The 22,868-nt window shown below is 36.4% G+C and overlaps 1 protein-coding gene across 1 annotated transcript in view; it reads right to left on the minus strand.

Annotated features, from left to right (window-relative positions):
• The window catches only part of LRBA (LPS responsive beige-like anchor protein), a 416,862-nt gene that overhangs the window by 324,172 nt on the left and 69,822 nt on the right, over positions 1–22,868 (minus strand). Inside the window, exons 22-29 of the mRNA XM_082315661.1 lie at positions 9,543–10,574; positions 8,274–8,449; positions 6,857–7,010; positions 6,270–6,450; positions 4,870–4,997; positions 4,397–4,504; positions 1,664–1,835; positions 573–1,011 (exon numbers count right to left, since the gene is read on the minus strand). Of these exons, the coding sequence (XP_082171787.1) occupies positions 573–1,011; positions 1,664–1,835; positions 4,397–4,504; positions 4,870–4,997; positions 6,270–6,450; positions 6,857–7,010; positions 8,274–8,449; positions 9,543–10,574 (2,390 nt within the window). The remainder of the gene's footprint in view (positions 1–572; positions 1,012–1,663; positions 1,836–4,396; positions 4,505–4,869; positions 4,998–6,269; positions 6,451–6,856; positions 7,011–8,273; positions 8,450–9,542; positions 10,575–22,868) is intronic.

Below are 22,868 nucleotides of genomic sequence, written 5' to 3' on the forward strand. Positions count from 1 at the left end.
ACACAAGCTAATTTACACATTGTTACATTAAGTTATTTAATGCCCATTTTATTTCCCAAGTCCTTTAAAGCTGACTAAATATCCACAGTACAGCAGCACTCATCTGCAAGTGCTGCAGTTAGGAATAGGAAAACAGGAAAGACAAAAGAAGAGCTTACACCCTTAATATTTTCTTCTACTCTTGCAGTCATTTCTAGGCAATTTATTGGCCCTCTTACCATATTGCTTCTGAGCTGTAACATGTATGGAGACAGAAGAATTAACTCTTATAAAGAGGTGCTGGCTTCAAAACCTTCAAGTATAACCCGATCACCAGTCGTTTTTCATTTCCAGTCTTTTGTAGCATAACACAGCATCCCATGAATTGCAGAGCATACCTTCATGATGAACCTATGTGATGTCAGTGAACTTCGTAGTCAAAGGTTCTACTGGTAAATCAAAGCGTCTTGACTATATTAAGTACTAGATGACACTGGGCATGAGATCTGGTGAACTGAAATGTGAATTTTTCTGTTCCTTACAGATATCTTCAGCAAAATGAAATAGCCCAAATATTTTAGAAGTTACATTACCTGTCAAAGGAATGGAACTGTACAGGCTGCTCAGCAGCTCCATCGCCAAGAACTCCAAGGAAGGTTGGTGGCAGGAGAGCAGCATCCACTGCAGTCCCATCAGCTGGTGTGCTTACCAAGCTTCTCAAGATGTCCTTTACATTGACATTTTTTGCAGCTGGCACAGAAGTTGCAGGCTTATTATCCTCAGTTCCTGTCTCACTTCTGCCCTCCTGAGACTTATTTACTTCTAATGAGAGCGTGCATAGCACTTCGCTGATTGCATCTGGACCTGCACTAACATTCAGAGGTCCTGCTTCAGCAACACTACCAGAACTGTTTGTTTGCCCTGAAGCTGGTTCCTCCCCAAGACCAGAATCCCTTCTTCGTACAGATGCTGTACTTTCTGAATCTTCAGTGGAGGCTGAAGCACCAAGAGCAGCAGATGGGTTTTCCACATCTGTTCATACCAAAGACAGAAAACACAGTTTAAGTTCATTATTAATAGAATTGCATTCACCACGTTGCTCCTAAAGAAGTAACATCAATAGGTGACAAGTGAAACAACACAGCTGTAAGTATTTCCTCTTGCCTATGTAAAGATTTAGTATTACCTATAAGTATTTAATAGGAAACTTAGAACAGAAAAATTTCCTTCTTATTTCTGAGAAGCTTGAAAAGTTATAACATCCAAAAATTGAGACAAGGAGATAGAAGACATTGACTCAGTCGTCAAAGAACTAAAATACATTAATTGTCCTAAAGAAGAATAGGAGAACGAAATCTTATAGCGGAAACAAAAAAGCTGCCGATCTACACTTATGCATACTTAACCTTATGCAAAACAGTAATGTTTCTGCAACACGCGTTTGTGAATACTTAGCTACTTCAGTGAGATTAACCATCTCTACACAGCAAAATCAAAAATAGATTAGGTTCTTCTCAGATCAGAAAAAAATACACACAAATACCGAGGCAAGCTGAATAGTATAATGCTGTTTATTTAAGAGTTTACAGTGTGCGTAATTCTATGTAATCTCACATGGACTTCTACAGAATTTTAAGATGCATAAGCCACATTACTTCATTTGGCAAAATAATTAACAGTTCACCTGTAGCAGGAGTTTCATTATTTTCATTATCCGATTCCTTGAATGACTGGCTATGGTTTGGTGGTCGTCTTTCATTTTGGGGTTCCAGTATATCTCTGTATTTCGAAACCATGAGCACAGAAATAAAATATACAACAGCCAAAGCCAAAAACTGAGCCTGTTTACTATCCTCCTGTAAAAAAAAGGACACACATACAGATTTTTCCATTACAATTTCAGCAGCATGTTTATTTTCTGTAAAGTATGCCCAGCACTGCCATAAACAGACTGAGAGTAAGCTGATATGTCAACAATGGAAGAACAATATTCTCTAGTCACAGTTTGTCTCACCTATAAAGCTAGGGAATACAGAAATTGTATTCAAGTGGCACTAATCCTTTAATTTATAAATATGACAACTTTGACTAAGGTTGTGTGTTTTGACTACATGTTTCAAATTAGTGCAGGGACTAGGTCCCCTTTATTTATTTACATTTCCTCAAATGTGCCAAGATATTAACAGCATTTGCTGTGAAGTACAACCAGGCAAGCGTAGTCAACAAAACTGTAAAAGCATTTATAAACTATTACACATTAATGAAGGAAGTGGAACAAATTCCAGAACCAGTGTTAAGATTTTATTTCATAATCAGATTGTCCAGATAGATGTACTGTACTAAGTACAATTTAAACAAGAATTGGCAAATATGCATTTGCATTACATCTGTAACTTTATGAAGAGATTTTAAGAAAATCTTAAAAACAAATCTTAACATGAAGTATTCCAGGTACCTCCACAGAGTACTCAGTCACTCCTAGTGAAACGGAAGAAAGAGCCACGTCCCAGATCTGACTAGACATTATAATTTAGCCTAAGCCTGTCCCCTTCAGCTGTTGAAGGAAGAAAAGCTTTGTACACTTTGGGATCACAGGAGAACTGAATATTTGGATCCTCACCGACCAGTCAGTAAGAGAAAGGGTATTTGAGGGTTTTTTCCCCCTCATTTACATAAGCACTCAGGTAGCATTCAATTTTTTCCTTCTGAGCAGTTCAAGAAAGTAAGTTAAACTATAAAGCTCATTTTATCACAATTGTAGTGCCTACTGAAGCCCCACGTTCCATGAAGAGTTCTTGAATAAGCTATACTGGGAGAAGTTTATGAGAAGTTCTCTATTAAGAACTAGACAACATAGCTGGATCCTATCTGTTACGCTGAAGAAACAACCTATATTCCCCTTGGCTCAACCCAAATCCTTGACTCTCATAGAACAAGACAGAAACAGTAAGCTAATAACAGGTTAGCATCAGGCAAGCACAGTGCAAGATTGATTCAAGTCCTCTACAATGGTAAGGATTACAAAGAATTTTCTTGCTAGATGAATTTTTGCAAGACAGTTTCCAACTGTACTTAATAAAGTTGTGATCCAGTGAATGAGCACCACCCCTTCCTTGTTTTTAACCTGCTATATTTGTAGAACTCCTTGAAATGAAGTCCATATACTACTGGAAGTACTACTACTGGTGCTTAAGTGGAATCCACCTGAGTTCCTCCTATACAGGTTCAAATCATGCCAATCACAATTCTATGTGCTGAACACAATGTAAGAAACTGCATGCAAATCAAACATAAAATATTTAGACACAAGTATAAGCAGCTCAGATAAAAACCTATTCAAAAACAGACCGTTTAAAGTCTACTTTTTCTCCACAGCTCAACACAGTAGCCAAAAAGCAGAGTTATTGCATTATTTTACGTTTATTTGTGAAACAGAAAACCTGGTGGATTAGATATGCAAAAAAAGCAGAGGTTGTGTGTGTATATTGTTTTTTTTTTAAAGAAAAAATGAGTACATGAGATGGGCTTGTTCTTGAAGCCTGCATCATTAGGATTATTTTAGTTGCCACCAGTACAGAAGATTCACTTCCTGTTACTCTTTTGCATACTAATACTGAAGTAGGGGTTGAAAGAAGCTTGTTTCAATCAATAATTGCTGTAAAGATAAAAACCAAAGATCCTTCACTATTCTGGATAGAACAAAAGTCACTGTGTAAATCATTATACTTGCTAAATAGTCCAATTATTGTAAAATAAGTTCTGGTGTCCAAGCTTGTAGCCACCAATGACTCATAGCCATTACAGCTGCTGTATTTGCTTACAGAGGTTGTTTTTTTTGTTGGTTTTTTTTTAAGCAATCAATCTCAATTTCCTCAATATCAGCTATAAAGTTGCTGACATAGGGCAAAAATATTTTTAGTCAATTCAAGACTAAAAAAAAAACATATGCATATTTACAGCACATGCACAAATTGGTTCCTCTGAGGGGAAGTAAAGGAATTAGAGATGACCTCTGATTTCTAATTAGCTAGAAAGCTACTCATTTTTCAAAAAGTATATGTACACATCTTTATGATACATAGCATACATAAATACAGTTTGTCTACATACAGCATGTGAAAGTATATATTTGTACTAAGCACAACATATTTAATATACAATAGGCAGAATTCCAGAGAATCAGCTCTTAGGAACACACCAAAGAGCCTGATCAGCAGGCAGCGATTTTCACCTCTCCCTCTTTCCAATCCTAAACACTACAACAGCTGCAGAGTATTATGTGTTCCTAATTACCGTAAGCAGCATTCAGTTTTTGTAACTTCAATTTAGCCAGACTGCGTAACACATAGCAAGTGTTCAGCAAATAGATATATGCAGAAATCTAGCTACAAAGAAAACAACATGATTTGTAACTTACTATATCTCTGAACACCACTGCTCGAAGTCGATTAATATCCATATCCTGCAGAAGTCTGTCATGGTCTCGTATTGGAGAAATGCCACCAGTCACAATGTCCACTGGACTCTATTAAAAAAAAAAAAAAAGCAATTGTTTCAGATTCTGTCTTTAAAAGCATTCTACCAAGAATCATTAAGTGTGTACAATCACCCACTGTACATCATGGTGTCATAACTAGAGCACAAAGATCAGATATGCATTTCATCTTTAAAGGAAAAAAAAAAATCTGGCAAATTCTTGTGACAGATTTATTTCACTGTGGAAGGTTACATATTTAAATGTTAAATTCCCATCTTGGAAAAACTATTTCGGGACTTCCAGTGTTTATGCCCTTCAGCTCTATGAAAGTATCAGTGGTGCAGGTATAAATTTAAAAACTTATTCCTCTGTACAGAGTAATAATTACTGACTTCTGTGTTCCTTATACTTGCCTTTGCTGCAGACTTTCCTGTTCCTAGAAAGCCCTGCACTGTTTTTTGGTTCTTCCCAATGTCTCCGATAGGCTTCATCTGTGCACGCTGCTGACACTCCAAGCAATTTCTTACTGCCACTGCACATACTTGAAAGGAAAAGAAATGTTAAGAATTACTCTGGGAAACAGTATTGTTTATATCCCTTAGAGAGATGTGTAATACATTTCTGTTTATCACTTAAACTAAAAAGTTTAAGCACACAAGTAAAATGATATTTTGCTTCCATACATTTTAAATAGTTGCAAAACAATGCTCAAAATTCTTTAATAATTTATAACTAATAATTAATACTAAACTATTAGAACATGTATGCTATATCTAACAGATACTTCAAAGTGAGTAAGTTAGCATCCCTCATTGAAATTTTACCATGCATACAACCATGGGGCAGGGAGGGTGAAGACAGCTAAATTTCACAGACTAGCAAGGAAGAAAGACAAGTGATACACTAGTGAAACAAATGACAATGCTTGCTTCACAATGCTCTGTTCGTCTTGGACTAAATGTTCTGAAGTTACACGATTTATTTTTTAAGCTTCACAATTGTACCTGTTTCATCTTCTAATATTATTTTCAAAGGAAAAAAGAACTAACCCCACCTCTATACCTGTTTGCATCCCACAAATCTTGTTCTACCTGCACAAAGTTTTAATTGCCTAGAAAGGGAGAGGAAGGCTAGTTACTGTTGAGGCTCTGAGCTGCTATGGCACTCATGCAAATTAAACTTTTCATTACAAAAAGTCTGACAGCATGCAACTAGCATGAATACTCTCCTCCTGTATTAACTAACTGACCCCAGCTACAATCTTGTATGTTCTCATTTCCAGAAGAGTCATTACTTTTTTAGGTAACGACCACTTTCTTTTACACTTGAATACTGGATACAACTACTGCCCAATTTGAACCCTACTCTTTAGAAATTTACATCTCTAGTTTTCACCATACCTTCATCTACTGACCTCAAGATTTAAACCTCTTTTCTACGTATTGTATACGTTCATGTTTTTGTATATAGTACCAAATTTCTTTTTCTTAAAGCTGCTATATTCTCAGCCTTGACTGTTTGGGGAACTTTGGCAAAAGAAATATCTTCATGGATAAAATGAAAACATGCATCCACAGTCAGGCTACTAAACTTAAGTCATTTATTTTATTTAAACTTCTTAAAGAGGAAAAGAACCCCGTGTATATGCATTGCAGAATACAGTAACAGTAAAATAGTAAAAGATCCCAATGTTTCTTTGGTTAATTTGATCTTGATTTAACAAAAAAAGGACAGAAAGAAAATAAGGCTAACAATTGCTAACTCTTCAACAACAGCAAGCTCCTATGTTCATTAAGTGGTTTTATTTGCTTACCCAGACGAAGACATTGTCGCAGAATTCCTCCAGATGACATATTTTTCTCAGACTCAATTTCAGTGAAACCAAGAGAGCTTGCAAAAATTAGCACATCCACAAGGTTGATTAATCTCTGGAGAAATGTTAAAGATGCTTCTATTGAAAGTCCTTGAGTTGGTTCAATATTCTCCAATTCATGCTACACAGAGAAAAATTGAAAGCAACGTTTACTTCTTCACAAAGGCGATATTCCTACAACTTGAATGAAGAAAAATGTATGCTGGAAGTCCATTTTCAGTCACATTCAAAAGCAGTAAGTAGTCATATTCTAGGAACAATCATTAGTATTGGGATTTAATCCCATTCTAGACCACTGTGGGACAACGAAGCTAGGCAACTTCTTTTTATGTCTTCAGGCAAAGAGGGTAGGCATCCAATTTATCTTAGGGAAAGCAGGGAGGTAGCAAAGGGAGGAAAGAGATGCTTGTGGAAATATCCCACATGCATTCCTGTTTCCCAAAGGACAGATACAATAGTTAATACAATGCATAAAGAAAGGTATCCTCCCACAAGAGAAATTTTCAAATAAGAAAGAGATTTCTTACAGTAGCAGATGTGGCAGCAGAAAGCAACGGCAATATACCACCACAAGCCATGATCATGTTGTCCATCACTTGAGAGATGAGGTGAATTGTGTTGTGCACAAATATGACATTGTCACTGCTATTCACAAAGTCCATCACAGTTTTTGTAGAATGGCTGTCCAAAAAAAAAAAAAAAAAAAAAAAAAAAATTTAGCATCTTTATGCTTTCATAAAATTAAAACCAGACAGTTAGCAGTGGGGCAGCAAATATCACATGACCGTAAGGGTCAACTGTTGTACCTTAATCTAAATCTAAAACTACCTTTCCTTTCTGTTCTTAAACCTCTCCAGATCATAGCTTGCTAAAAACATCAAGATGTGTGTTAACCATCAGTTGGATACGGATATATTATAGGCTGGTCTATGATTACTTGCTATAGCAAAAGTTACTGTATCAGGCAATACAATAAAGTTTCCTGGAAGTGTAAACTAGATTTGAACTTAAATCTTTGGAAAAATAAAGCAAATACTAAGGGCTTCTCAGAGAAATTAAAAATCAACAAAACACAAAAACTTAAATCCTGTTAAACATGGAAATAGATTTTCAAAACAGAACCTAAACTAAAAATACATTTTAGGTATATCTGATGATGTCCGGAGAGGTTAATTTAATCACATTCTAAAAATTATAGTCAGACAAAAATTCACCTCACTTTAAATCATTTTAATCACTTAAATACTCTATTTCTTCATCCTTACATTCCTTTTTATTGGGTCAGTATAGCTATATGGTTCAATTTAAATTTGACATTCACTACTACAAGCTAATAATAGACACCACTCTTATTTAAGTTATTAAATCTTAACATTAAAATGAAGAATTACCACTGTTTTCAAAGTTGCATCTTTTTTTTTTTTTTTAACTAAATTCATCATGATGATCACATTCCAGATCCCCGTTACAAGTTCATTTTTGAATGCATAGAACACCTCTGTGTTCACAGAACCCTATCAAAGCAGCAACATGGTGTGTGTAAATGCAGAAGTAATAAATACTGTTTGGGATAGATTATTTTTGAGTCCATATTTAGATACTAATAAAAGATGCAGGCCCTTACATACATTAGGAACATGAAAATCATGGTCCGATAAAAAGAGCAAGACTGCCATTGACTTAAATGTAGCCAGGATTTCAAAATATATGTGCAGGCCCTCAACCAATACACATTTAAGTCTGTAAAGAGCCTTAAAAAAAAAAAAAAATCTGAGAATATTTGGGTATGGGTCACAAAATAAGTAAGGCTACTGAATGAGTAAAATACCAGATGTGCAGAATTCAAAGTTAAAGAGCAACTCTGATGCTGTTTCCACAAAATCTCGAATTAATTATAATTGAAATGCCAATCTAGATCATTCCATATAAAGCATAGAAGTTTACCTTCTCCACATCTGTATATCTGTTTCTATGGAAAAGAGTAAGTCTGTGAGCAAGCGCTGATGCATCAGTGACCACTTAAACTCAGGAATACGGAAGACAGTTGACCTAGAGTCTCTTCTCTGCCCATCTGATGTAGCAGCTAGCTCCTGTCCTGAAGAATCTTGCTGCCTTGAGGTCTGAATACACAGTTTGCAGACAAAAAACAAAAAAAAACCAACCAACACACACTCGTTATTAGCTTCCATGGCATACACTAAAATGCATTTAATAGACTTGAGATTTTAGATATTCGTCAAGTTTAGACTGTGTACATGGTTACAAAAAAGCTAAAACTATTACACAAATGTTATTTACTGGATATACCACACCTACAAACTAGTCTACAGCTGCACTACCACACCTGTCACTCTAGGCATATACAAGCAGCAACCCAACCTTACCACAGGGGGAGTATATGTTGCTGTAGACAGTGGTTTTCCTCCTTTAAGGAAGAATGGTGCAGAATGAAGAGCATCCATTAGCAGGTAACTCTGCAGAAGGGAAGTACTCAGATACATGACTATTTAACCATGAGAAGTTGAGTTAGAAACTAAAGACTAGAGGGGTGGAGCACTGGCAGCATGCAACAAAAGCCCAGTTTTAAATTACACTTGCACAAAAAAAGGCAGGCTGACATGATGGAGTGACAATCCTATCAAATTTTATAATTTCAAATATATATATATATATATTAGTGTACCTCCTGCAGAGTAGTTAGTGTAAAAAATATTTTCACAAGCTCCATTAGGATATGAAAGAAACTGAGTGCTATTTTTTTTTCTGCACAAACAATGTTCGCTTCTCAATAATTGTAAGAGTTGAGATTATAAGAGACCAGACTGAAAAGACTAAAAGGGTGGTTGAGTAAAGAAGCAGAAGAAATTCTAGATAAAATCCTCTCAGAACATATGTGTGTTTCTTTCAATTCTTCAAACTTAAGAACAGAAGTACCAACACAGATGAAGTGTCCATCTAGCCAAATACTCAGTCTCCATCAGCATCCATAAGTGGATGTACAAAGAATAAAATCTTGGAGACTTCTCGGTACACACATTAGTAAGAATTATGGCTATTTTAATCGAGGGTTGAAAGTATTCTTTAGATAACTCACAAAATCCACACACATTAAAATCCCCAAAATGTGTATGGGCACACTTTTTCAAAAATCTCATAAAGTAAGAACTTACTTTTATTTTTAAGCTAGACAGATGAAGGACAGGTAGAATTTACCTCAGGTATGGATCTGGCGGGCAGAGGTGCTTCTAGACATGCGTTAGCTTTCAGTTCCAGTTTTTCTGTATCTGATGCAACACTAGAAACATCAAGCTTGGCGATTCTTTTGTCAGAGGCTCCAGCAGGCTCTGACATACGTGCATTTGCATTTTCTTCAGCTGATTTGGTTTCACCAAAAAGAACCTTTTCTTCCTCCAGCTTCTTCTTCCCTTCTGAATCCAGTTGAGTCGCTACTTCTCGAACTGCAGAACTCACTGTTTCTGGTAAAGAAGTCAGTTCTTGATTTTTCCCATCCACACCTTCACTATCTTCAGATTTTAAAAGCACAGATTCAGGTTGCTTCTCTATTGCTTTTTCCTGCTTTGTCACTTCACTTTCATTAGGGCTATGTTCCTTGCTCGTTTCTGCAAACTCTTCTGAAGGTAAAGGCATACTACTTTCCTCTTTCAAATCAACAAAGTCATCTTCATCTTCCACCTCTACTGTTGATTTTTTCAGCCTTTCTGGACTTTCAGGAGTTTCTCCTTCCAAAGTAGTTTGCATTGCTAAAGACGCAGCAGTGACAGCTACTGTTTCTTCCACAAGCTTGTCAGCTTTGCTCAGAGAATCTTCAATTGCTTCAGCTATTCCAGTACTGATTTCTGAAACACTGGGCTTTATTGCTTCTGGTTCTGGAGAAAATTCCACACAAGACACTGCTTTTAAATCCTGTGTAGTCTCCCTGTCTTCCCCCTCTAACTCCTCCCTATGATTAGACACGGAAAGAGTTTGTTGGTCACCATCTGATGAGATATTTGTCTCTTTTTTTTCAGTACTGCACTCCATATCACCATCAACAACACAGGAAGGAGCAGTAGCATCTTCTTTTAACTCCAAACATTGTTGCTTTCTCTTGGTTTCAGCTTCTTTGCTAACTCCAGAGATTGTTCTAATTGGAGCTGAAGAACACATTCCACTCCCTTCACCTCCTTTCCCTTGGTACTCCCTGTACATTTGAGAAAGACTCTCTTTGTGCATTTCAAAAGTTACCTAAAAGAACAGAGTTGAAAGTACATTAAAAATTATATATTAAGGACTGTCTTCTCTGGAAAAAAAACCAAAATCATTGCTCAAATCACAAAGTTACACTACAAATGTATATTGGATACTGTCCTCATGATAAAAAATAATTTCGTGTTGGAGATCACTTCAACCGAGAGCGAGTTTTACTTAAGTGTACCTGTTATTTCTGACCAAAAAAACAAAAAGGAAAAAAAAAAGTAACACTGGAGTCAAAAAATCCTAGACTGATCCTAAGGACAGGAAATTAAATGTTTACTAGAAAGACTCAAGAGTTTTTAAGACTATTTCTAGTAAAAGAAGTGAAAATGTTTAAAGTTTAATATTTATAGTTAACACTCGCATTATTTCCTAGGCTAATTACAGTCATCTGTAATTAGAGTTATCTGTGCTACTTACATTCATGTAATTTTATAGGATGCAGATAAAAATGTGACAGCATGACATTGAGAGAATTACTAAATTTGAGATAGTTGACAATCCCAGTTTTTTTGTGAGGGAGGACACTGTGACAAATAGCAGGGGCACTTACTATAGCTGAGCTTTCACATTTTAGCACCTTGAGTATGCTTAACAATCTGCAAAGACAGATAAACTTTTGAGAAGTTTACATAAAAGAAAATACAATCCCATAAACTCAGAGCAGAGAGAAGCATGTCATGAAGCCAAAATTCTGGGGACCTCCAAACAATACCTAAAATTCACCAGGGGACTTTTCCTCTGGTGAATGCTATTCACCCAGTCTAAAAGGCACATGAAAACAGCCACACAGTCTGATTCAAGTGAGAAGACCTTCCTACGGATGAGCTGAAAAAATCATTGGTTTTAGGTATATAAAAAAAAATTCCAGCTAGAAAAATTATTTATATACATACTGATTGATAAAACTAATTTGCCCAAATAAATAGCTGTGTGTTGAAAGAAAGTCTCACTAGACTAACTGAACTTTTTATTACACTGTCATTCAATTTAGTTATCCACACCTTTCTACTTACTATTTAAATTTATATTCTATAATGTAAGTGTTTATTTATCTGTAAGCTTAGTTCACAAAATTTTCCCAACATACAAGCTGCAGCTGAGGGTTTTTTTTTTTTAAACCATTTTTTTTATCATAAACATTTTCCATAGACAAAGCAGAGTAGTACATTTTACTAAATAGATGAATGCACATTTTCTTGTTCTCTTACACACGAAACTCATTCATTTGGATCTCATCTAAAAATTCCATGTACATGGTATTCAAAGTGATGATTAGTCAGTAGGAATATTTTCTCTTAAGACGATATATGTAAGTCAAAAACTAACTTGACAGGTTAAAAAGGTACTAGAAATTATAGTTAACAAAAGAGAGAGGGGCAAAGAAAGAACAAAGGTAAAAAAGGATATTCTTGGCAGGTTGTGTTGTCAACATTAGCTTTTTAAGATGCTAATTTCTCCATCAATCAAATATAAATTAAAGTACTGTAGGAGTGTACTATTATGTGTTATATTCTAACACACTATCATGTGTTAGAATAGTGTACTATTCTAACACATGATCTGAAGCATGTTATTTGTTCAAGGTGATTTAATTGAAACTTGAGTCTCTAGCAATAGAATTGGGATATCTTCCTCCTCCTGTTTTAAAAAAAAAAAAAAAAAAAAAAGAATCTTCCTGTACTAGTTTTAAATCAGTTATGTACAAACAAAAAAGCGTGAATGATTACAAATGACTGAAAGTTCATCCATCTGTCACAATGGATCTATAAAATATTTGATTATAGGGTATTGCTAAATAGAGCTCATGTGGGGCATTATTATTTTGAAAATACTTCCTTCCTGAACTGTACCACAGTCAGGATGCCAAAAGCAACCCAAAATAGATCATGCTAACAAGCTCTCCCTTGCACTTTTGATTTGTTTTCAAAAATATGATTAGGCAAGGCTGCTACTTGGGTCAAATCATTACTTTTCTGAAGAAGATATCTTGACAACTTGAGCTTATCTCCAGCTAGCTTTCCCTCTTCTCTCTCTCTCTCTCTCTCCCCCTCCATTTCCAAAACTACTAAAAAGTTTTATTCCAACAAGTACTAAAGATACATTCAACAAATAAAAATACTGTTGGTTTATTTCAGCACAACTTCCCAGAAAGCACACTGACCCACAATATGTATACGCGTTACCTACGCAATGCGAGTATAGCTGTAACAAATCTGTGATAACGTAGCTACCTTTACTCATTTCTGTCTTCAGTATCAGACTTGTTACTGCAACATTCATTTTGAAAAATACATGGGAAAAATGGCTCCTCAAAAGTATTTGCAGGCTTTAGCTACACTGCATACTTACTTTTTTAACACTGTTAAGCTACATCCAAGTATGAGACCTGGATTCTACTCTGGTTATGCACTGCTTCCAAAACTGTTGAACAAGTCTCAGGTCTAGCCTCAAAATCTTATTTCAATAGTTCCCTTGAACCAAGGCAAAGCAAGATAAAGATGAAGATGAGAAGGGCAAATTTTTTTATTTTTTCTTTTTTTGTGGAAAAGGGCAAATGAGGGAGACATGTATGTCAAATTCTATTACTGTTTCTGCCATCTCTGCCCAGTACAAATGGGAATAGGCATGATGACACCAAGATGATCACAAGAGAGTGGCTGGAGGGACCTGTTATAAAACATGATTTTCTTCAGTGCTCAAACTTGAGTGCAGTGGAGAGCAGTACATGACTCACAGAACATGTTCAGTAACAGCAACAATTCAGTCTTAATGGAATGAATCACAGAGATGTTTTGCAGGGCTGGCAGTTACTAAATCCACCTCGCAAAAAGAGTGCATTCAGTGTTGAAAGAGTTTAATCAAGCAACACTTGATGCTTACACTGGGCATTACAAAACACAACAAGCCTCGACAGCAATGTAAAGTTCTAAGTTCTGGCAGCCCTATCTACGTAAGTGCTTTGATAAATCATCAACCTGGTTAAAGTAAATTGCAAGCATCGAGCAATATAACTTTAAATGCATTCTAAAAGCATATCATCAGTTCTGTTACAGCTGCTTTCCCTAGCACTTCAAGGAATCACTGAGGTTAAGGTCAGAAAGTAACATCAAATCATCTAGCCCAGCCCTTGATTTTAACCCACTTGCCTACACATTGAGCCCAGTAACATGAATTGGATGACAGCATCCAGAAAGTTGTCCAGCCTTGATTTTAGAACTCAAGAGATGAAATCTCCACTGGATCATTTGTTCCAAATCTACTCTACCATTAAAAAAAAAAGTATCCTTCTTCATTTTTAAAGTCTAGCTTCGATTTCTAGTCACTAATTATGTCTGCATTTCTGAATTATTAAAAATAGTTCAATGAGGAAGAAACACCATGTTTTCAGGGTTCTTTTTTTCTTTAACATACTATAACGATGTTTTTAAAAGCCCAAAAGATGGAGAAGTAACAGGACCATCTGAAAAGAATGAGCTTTCATTTGGAAGGACTAGAATCCTTCCTGTGACCCCCTTTTGCAACCTTTCCCGCTCTTAAAAAAAAAAAAAAAAAAATCTTTAATAGTGTGAACATCCATACTTCCATGCATCACTCCAGTGTAAGTCTCATTAAACTCATATGCAGGAGTAAAAACAACCTACCTTATGGCTTCTCACTTTCCACCCCACAAACACATTCTACAGTGCTTGCAACTACTTTTGGAGAAATGGTCAGTTAGTTATATCTCAGTTTGTATAACCTGTGATGTATTCTTTTTCTATAACGCTTTTTTTCTAGGGTGCTACCAAGCCAATACCCTTTATAAAAGCCTACTGCAGCTTCAGATTTTCTCTTACCAACCAAATTTATCATCCTGTTAACAGCATTAAATCAACCTTGCTTGAAAACGAGTCAAAATCCGATCTCCCTAAGTCCAGGGTTGTGAGCTTGCTTTTACTCTCCTCCCTCCCCTCAGGATCCTGAACTCCACCATCTCATGGTCACTGCAGCCAAGACTGCCTTTGACCTTCACATTCCCAACAAGCCCCTCGTTGTTGGTGAGCATAAGGGTCCAGCAAAACATCCCTCTTCACTGGCTCCTCTATCACTTGGAGGAGGAAGTTGTCAATGAACTCAAGGAACCTCCTGGATTGCTTATGTCCTGCCGTGTTGTCCCTCCAGCATATATCAGGCCCATGAGGGCCAGGGCCTGCAAATATGAGGCTGCTTCTGTCGGTAGAGGACCTCATCTGATTATTCCTCCTGGTCAGGCAGCCCATATCAGACACCCACTATAATGGCACCTTTACCTGTCCTCTTTTTAATCCTAATCCAGAAGCTCTCAGATGGCTCCTTATTCATCCCCAGGCAGAGCTCCATGCATTCCAACTGCTCTCTCACATAAAGGGCAACTCCCATTCCTCATCTTCCCAGTCTGTACTTCCTAAAGAGCTGGTATCCCTTTGTTACATCAATCCAGTCACAGAAGCCATCCCACCACATCTCCGTGATCCTGACAAGATCATTATGCGCATGTCATACTTCATATTACATTACTGAAAGCTCCAAATTTTCTGGCCCCTCACTAGCAATTTCACTGCCTCATTAATAAACCTGGGATAGCCAAGATTTCAGTTATTCTTAATAGCTTAAGTTCTTATTTCCTTGCCAACAACGGAGTCCTCCTGCCTCCAAGCTCTTTCCTTCACATCATAACTTCTCATTTAACTTTAAAGACTCTTAAAATTTCAGTGCTGGAAGAAAAGTTCATCTAGATCTAAGACTCCCTATTTTTTATAATCCAAACAATCACAAAACCAAATTCTATCTAAAAAATACCCAGTGTTTCAGAAAAGCCCCCCAGTATTTATTAGCAATATATACTTATCTTATTCATTCATTATTCAAAATCTTCCCATGTTACTTTCTCTCTTTTATCTCTTAGGAAAGTTTCCTGTTGCATGCTTTGCTTTTCTTAATAACATACATGTGCTACCTTCAAGTCAAATAGGCACCATAGCTATTTGTATTAATTTTGAATGAATTACAAACCGAGTGGTTTCGTTCTTCCAGCTAAGACTGTTGAAAGTTACACATATAAGTTCTACTGACTGTATAGGTTAGAGATGCAATCAACTCTGCAACAAGTTGATCTTTGCCAACAAAGTTGATCTATGGTCAACAGTTAAAAATACAATGTATGGTACGGGGATGCAATATAATTTCACAATTGGTCTCATCTGAAACAGGGAATAGACAATGGTTTGGAAGCCATTACAGAGTAACACTCTGGAAACCAAACTGTGCTCTTCAGGATTGTTAACTGCTACTACTACAAAAAAAAAAAAAAAAAAAAAAAAAAGAGCAGCAAGAAGGTCAATATAGACAACTAATCTTTACAGATGGGCAATGTAAACTCATGGGCAAATAAATCCAAGCACAATCTCATGAGAATCTACGTTGATTTAAGAACAATGCAAGAAACTACAAGGAGAGACACGCTGGTAAAGAAAATCAGACAGTACAGAACTACAGGAGAACATCGCTTACAAAAAAAAAAACCCAAATCCACTTAAGAAGGATAGTAATTTCTACTTCCACCATAAACATGAGAAAGAATTCATGTCACTTAATGTATTACTGTCTTTTAAATAATATTCACATTAAAATAGCAATGCACAAAATTATGCAGACTACCTAAAACAGTATTTTTCAAACATGCATTTCGAGTTTAGGGTTTTCTTATCTATACATAAAAAAGAAAACAAATTTAAGAAATACTGCTTCGTAAAATCCAACTTTTCAACAAGCCTGTATAAAAAGTTCTGCTCACTATATTAATTTGTAATTTGGTTTGACAGGAAACCAAGAAATAGTGGTACTACAATGGAGGCACTGGACAATTCTTCCTCCACACTTCTGTTGCATGACATGGCATTTATGAAGCACACAAGTTGACAAAGCCAAACAATACACCCTAAAAAGAAAACACCTAAGGTTAACAAAAGCAGTATCAACGAAAATGCAAAATGAAGTAAAAATTATGATTACTAAATACAAGTAGACAGATAGTATATAAAGGTATTAAAGATTAAACATTAGGATCTGCAAGCATGCAACAATTTACAAGACAACTGTTAGCTTGAAGAACCTCAAATGTACTTAACTCATTTTTTATTTTCCTTAAGGCATTTGCAACTGCAAAGCTGATAATACAAAATTAATTACTAGAAATTGTTCTAAATTAGTGAGCTAAAAGGCCAATCATTAATCTTCACCATCATTTGATGGTTAATCCATAGCTGTTTGCAATGCTTGGAATGCATCTCTACGCACTACTAGTTAAAGACACTTGTGAGCTAATAACTGCAACATTTGCCTCTGCCATTAATTTTAACTTAATTTGACATCCAACATTTACTAATTGCCAAGGAGAAAAATTAGCATACAGCAATGAAAAAGGTTAAGATGATTGACATTTGCACTAAAGAACATAGGGAAAATATTTTAACTATACGTTAAGATTTTGTCCTTTTTTTCATTATCAGGTGGGCAATTTTGTAGAGTGGAGAGAGGAAGGGAATGTCTGCCAGACAGGTCAGACAATTATATAGTGCTGCTGTTTCCTTATAGAGTCTGCTCAGTGCAAACTAGCTCCTGTGCTGCTGACACCATCAATAAACTCTTCATAATTCCAGAAAGCGTTACAACTTTTTAAATCTTAACAAGGAATTTATTGACATTTTTTCCGCTTCTCCTCTAGCAACACTAACTGTTCAAAAGTGGAAACTGATCTCCAAACAAAAACAGGTTTATTTGGACAGGAGGCACCAATATCTGAAGATATCAAACCTAATTTTCAATTCAGTGAAGTGAAAGATACAAAGGTACTGTGTGTACCATACACTGACTTACAGTCTGCAACCCATTGACCTGAGGAATCTCTGGGTTCTTACTGAGGAAGAAATACACAGAAGAAAGTTAAGAAAAGCAAATTAACATATATTACACAGGACACTACATATGAGATGTTTCTAGGAGGAGTCTAAGCTTCACCAAAAAAGCATTCATTGACACATAAGGGGGGGGGGGGGGGGGGAAACAACAACACTGTATCAAGACATTTTCATGTTCCTGCACCCTGCATTTTCATCTAAGTAGCAATACTTCTGCCTTTTTTCTCCTCGGCTTGAGCAAAAAATATGCATGCAAATAATTTCTAGGATAAGAAAGCAAATACTAGTCAATATAATACATAAAAGTCTTTGCTTATCTGAGAGATAATTTTATGTACATTGTAAGCGTTTTATTTTCAAATCAAGTCAAGGTATAGCTTACTGTTACATCAGCATACAAAAATTAATTGAAACAGCATACCAAACATGTATTTGTTCATTTTCACTAATGCAACTATTGCTTTTAATTTGTTTAAATTGCAAGACATGAGCACATTAACCTCTCAAGGTATATATTTCCCAATCCCTGCCACCATTCCTACAGTTCAGTAAACTGTCAAATTCTGCCTTGTGCACACTTGATATTTAGTTATTAACAAAAATATGTTGTAACCAAATTCAGTGTTTACCACTCGGCATTGTCATAATACCCAGCTATGTGTCTTGTGCGCTTCTCTCTTTGGCCGTCCTTTTGCAATGTCTCCGTGTGTTCTTGGCAGCCCTGTAGCAGAGACTCCACATCCATCATTTCAACTCATGGCCCAGAGGCCCAATTCAGTCCCCACAGACACAACCCAGCCACAACCTGAACACAGGTAGCAGCAAGTATGGAGGAGGTTTGCCTCAAACCCTGCAGTAACAGCAAAGGAGGCCACTAACAATTCTTGAGGCTGCAGACACAGGTCCCATCTTCCAATTACTTTTATACCAAGTTATACAGATGACAATCCGTTGTCTCTTCAGCTCACCTCTGCTTAGGAAGACTCTCTCATAGCTGTTTGCCTCTTTATGCATCAGTTCTTTCCACTGCAAATGTTTCCCCATTTCTTCTTTTTGAGACCTCTGGCACTTCTCAACCAGTAGCAAATCTCTATTACACTCTTCTGTTAAGGCTTCTGTGCAGCTTCCTCTACCCAGCTGATCCTGTTCTTTTCTGCTTCATAAATTATCGGTTTAACTTGCTCACTCTATTCCTATCCCCTATTTCACACTCTTCTTTCAGCTTGAATTAGTCAAATTTTAGCATCCTGCAGCTTTATTCATGACATTCCACTCACTCAACCTGAGTGAATAATGAGATGGAGGAACTCCCCATTAAACCACACATGCTGCGTGCATAAGAGCCCGTCAGTGGTACAGATCCCTCCTCTCGACTATTCTGCCTGCTGAATAAGGAACACGCTTTCTTCTCCTCAGAGCATTGATTAGGAAAAGCCTTCCCACACACCTACTACAAAAGAAGCTGTAACAAGGAAACACCTAGAACAGGTGAAGGATTGCATCATAGCCACACATCTTGGAGGGTACACAGCTTTAAAGGAGGCTGCACATTCTAGTCCCCGCCTTCCTTCTGCTCTCCCTAAGTCAGGTGACCCCCCGAGAATCCTTTATATCTAGAATAAGCAATAACTTCTTATAAATAACTATTTATACCATAAAAATGAACCCCATATTTAAGTATTGCAAGTGTGCTACTTAATTTGCATCTCCCCCAGCTTTGCTTCATTGATACATTGGGCATCGCACAATTGAAAACCAAAAACCTGCAGTAGTGCAATGACCCTCTTGGCTAGCTACCTCTGCTTCCCCTCAGGGCAATGCGGACACACTTTCCAGAGGACTGAAGAACATTTGAAGCCTTCAAAATGCCCTAGAGCCAAAATGCCTGCACATACCACTGTGGGAGACCCTACTTTCTTCAAGATGGGGAGAAAAAATGGAGACAAAAGCGTCCTCAATAACTCATGAATGCCAATGGGATTTGGACTCAAGAGATCCCGATGGCCTGTTACTTTCTAAAACTACTGAGCCATGTTCACTTCTCTGCAAATTAGTTTTTAAATTGCCATCATATATTAAGTCCTCCACCACCTAATCCTTGCTGGTTTTGCCAGTTTTCCCTCATCTGACAGTGATGAAAATCACGCAAACGTAACACATGGAAATGCTGTGCACACCTTTTTTTTTTTTTTTTACCTCCTGTATTAAATGAGCAGGGCACCAAAGAACATACAAATTTACTTAACACTCACCAATATTTATTACAACTGTACTTCCTTAGACTGAAAACTAACAATTATTTAGAAATACACTGTATGTTAAAGTCACAGTACTAAAGTTTTAAGACTATACTTCTTCATATTCAGATCAGTGAACAAAATTTTTCGAATCATACAGCAATTTCTACTTATACAGCAATAAAACTGTAGCTTATACATATTAACATTTCTGAGTTTTACTCAATGAAAATTTCTTGAGTTACTAAAAAAAAAAAAAAATCCGAATTTACCCAAATTTCTTCTCTTTAACTGAATCACATGGTAACACGAAGCAACTTTTAAGTAGGAAAATCTATTTAAGGGCCCGAAATAAGCAAACGTTAGTTCTTCCCAGTAGTTTAAAACATTCAGATAATTTAGGACGATATTATACTGTGTAAATCATTACATTCGTTTAAAATTTGGGGAAGCTGGAAGGTCAAAAAGGCAAGTTGTCCACCATTCTTTACTTGTTTCCTATTATTAACCCCCAAATCATTGGTCCTTTTTACAAAGTAACATGGCTAGACAGATAAAATCTAAGGCCTAGCTAGCATGGTTACAATGTTTAAAAACCAGTTGTTCTTAGTTGCTTTCATAAATTCAGCACTGGCCCCTCAGAACAAACTGGAGTTGTGATTTAATTTTTTCATTAACATTTTTATTGAACTAGAAGCCACAGATTAAACACCTTTGTATATGCTGTGCTAATATTAGCAAAACATCAAAAAATATAATATGGAAATGAGCAAAATACATGAGTAATACTAAGAAATTTGGCTTTAAAGAGGGTACACACACCTTCTAAATCTTGAGTGCAAGAAACCAGCGTAGTGCAATTATGCTAGAAAAGCCGCTGTTGCTTATAAAACGTTGTGCAGCTGTTGGAGGAGAGGGTTACAGTGACAAACAGCTTCCCTGCTACAAAGGTGGCAGGAAATCTATCAAACTGGACAATAAAATTGCAATTGAGTTTCTTTGGCTTTTTATAGCAGCTGCATGTATCTTGATGTGTAGCTCTGCAAAACCTATCCAATTCTGTAACACTAGTCCTTTATATACTAGTTCTTTATCATAGAATGGTGTTATAAATTAGGGGCAAGAATGACGCAAAGGGTTGTAAAAAGGAAAAATAAGCAGTAACCCAATACAATTAGAGACGAAATAATAAAAACACAAATTGGTTATTCTCTTAGCAATGTTAAGGAAATATTTTTGTTCCCATAATTCCCACATTACTTTGAAAGCCTGCTAGAAATCAAAAATATCTGAGATGCACTTAGCATTGAACAATTTGCCCACTGAATTATGTCTTCACTATGTTATGTGTGAATCTGTATGACTCTCGGTATTGGTATAACAGGATACAAGAACCTTCAAAATAAGTAAAATTAGAGGGATTAAAAATTCATCATCGTTAGATATTAATATCAGTTTATAAGGACATTTTCAAATGATTAGTAAGGGTTTACCACAAAGAACTTTTTTTGTGATTTATCCTAATTTATGCTTATGTAATTAAAAGATAGTTATGAAACATCATCTAGCTTGATATTGCTAGTTGCATAAATTGCATGTACTATGTTCAAATGGCAAATGCATAATAAAGGTGAAAAAAATCCAATTTTAAAATCCTTGGTTATTGCATTGTCATTCATATCACTATTGTTAAGTTAGTTTCTGGGCGCTTTTGTTGTTTAATCATTTTTGTTCAGGCTTCTGGAACTGGATAATATTAGCACCAATGTCCAAACAAACTGAACTCCTTTATGATTCCTTCAAAATTACACCACCACTCTGCTGCCAGCTCTGCCCACACTCACACACTTCTAACCTCGCCATTGTTCAACTTCCTCTGAAGTAGGCTGGAAGAACAAACAGTCCTTACAAATCGACCAGAAAGCCAACAAAGTTAGACTGGGGAAAACTGATACAGGAAGTTACTTCTGCAGCCAAGGATACCTCACTATGCCAGCACGCCAGGAACCAAAAATGAGAAACACGCAGAGCGAAGCACGTCATTTTCTCATTTACTATGGTATTACACAAAAACATACAGCCTTGGGGGGAGGGGGAAGTAACATTATCTGTACCTCAATTTTTTTGGTATTTTCTAAAACCAGGTTTTTTTCTTAACATTTGGCTGTGGCATCACAGTAAAATCTTGGGTTTTCCTCTCTGGACTCTAGACCATTGATTAGCCACATTAAGTCACTGTAGATAATGACCAAAAATCCATATAATCATTTTGACATAGAAGCTGTCTAAATGAGATTTCCGACATTACATTATCTTACAAAAAGAGTCTAAGAATAGAACTACAGCTTATAAGATAATGTGCTAGGTACCTTTTAAATTCAATACACCAAAGCTCTGTATAACAGAGGTAGAAAGGTGGCCTTCCTTCACTCACCTCTCCATCTTTCCCTAGGGACAGTTCCCCAGCAATTCCCAGCGATCACAGAAATGCTTTAAATTATGCCAGTTTCTATAAAAGCACATTAGGGATCTTTACTGTGGCTACAGCTTGCTATTGTACAATCTACTCCACCCATAGCCTCTGCATCTTGGGGGAAAGAGAGGAAACATGTTTTTTTGAAGACTACAGAGCCGACACAAAAGAATATTAAGGATATTTCAACGACTAAAATGTGATGTCTGTAAGGGTTAAAATTTGGCCCTGGATTCTTTGCACCTGGATTCCATTTAGCTAAGTGACTATTTAATGATATTATTTCACACAATTATATAGACTTCTACATTTGTCTCCCCATAGCCCAATAATCCACCATCGAGCTATGGATGCGATAAACAAACAGAGCTGCAAAATAACAGTATTCTTACTGTCTGCAGACACTGACTTTTTTTAAGAAAAACTCATACAAAATCAAGGACCTCAGAAATGCTAACAATTCCTTAGAATCATAAAGTGATCTTTAGGATTCACAGATGTCCTTTTCATATGGTTAAGTTGCACACACTTAGAAATACACAATTTATAATTTAATTCACCTTGGGTAAATGTTTCTGATTAGCCAGAATAATTACAAGGCCCACACTGGCCTCACTGTTTTGTTCAGAATAAGGCC

Source organism: Platalea leucorodia (genome assembly GCF_965183815.1).
Source record: "Platalea leucorodia genome assembly, chromosome: 6".
NCBI classification, from domain to species: domain Eukaryota; kingdom Metazoa; phylum Chordata; class Aves; order Pelecaniformes; family Threskiornithidae; genus Platalea; species Platalea leucorodia.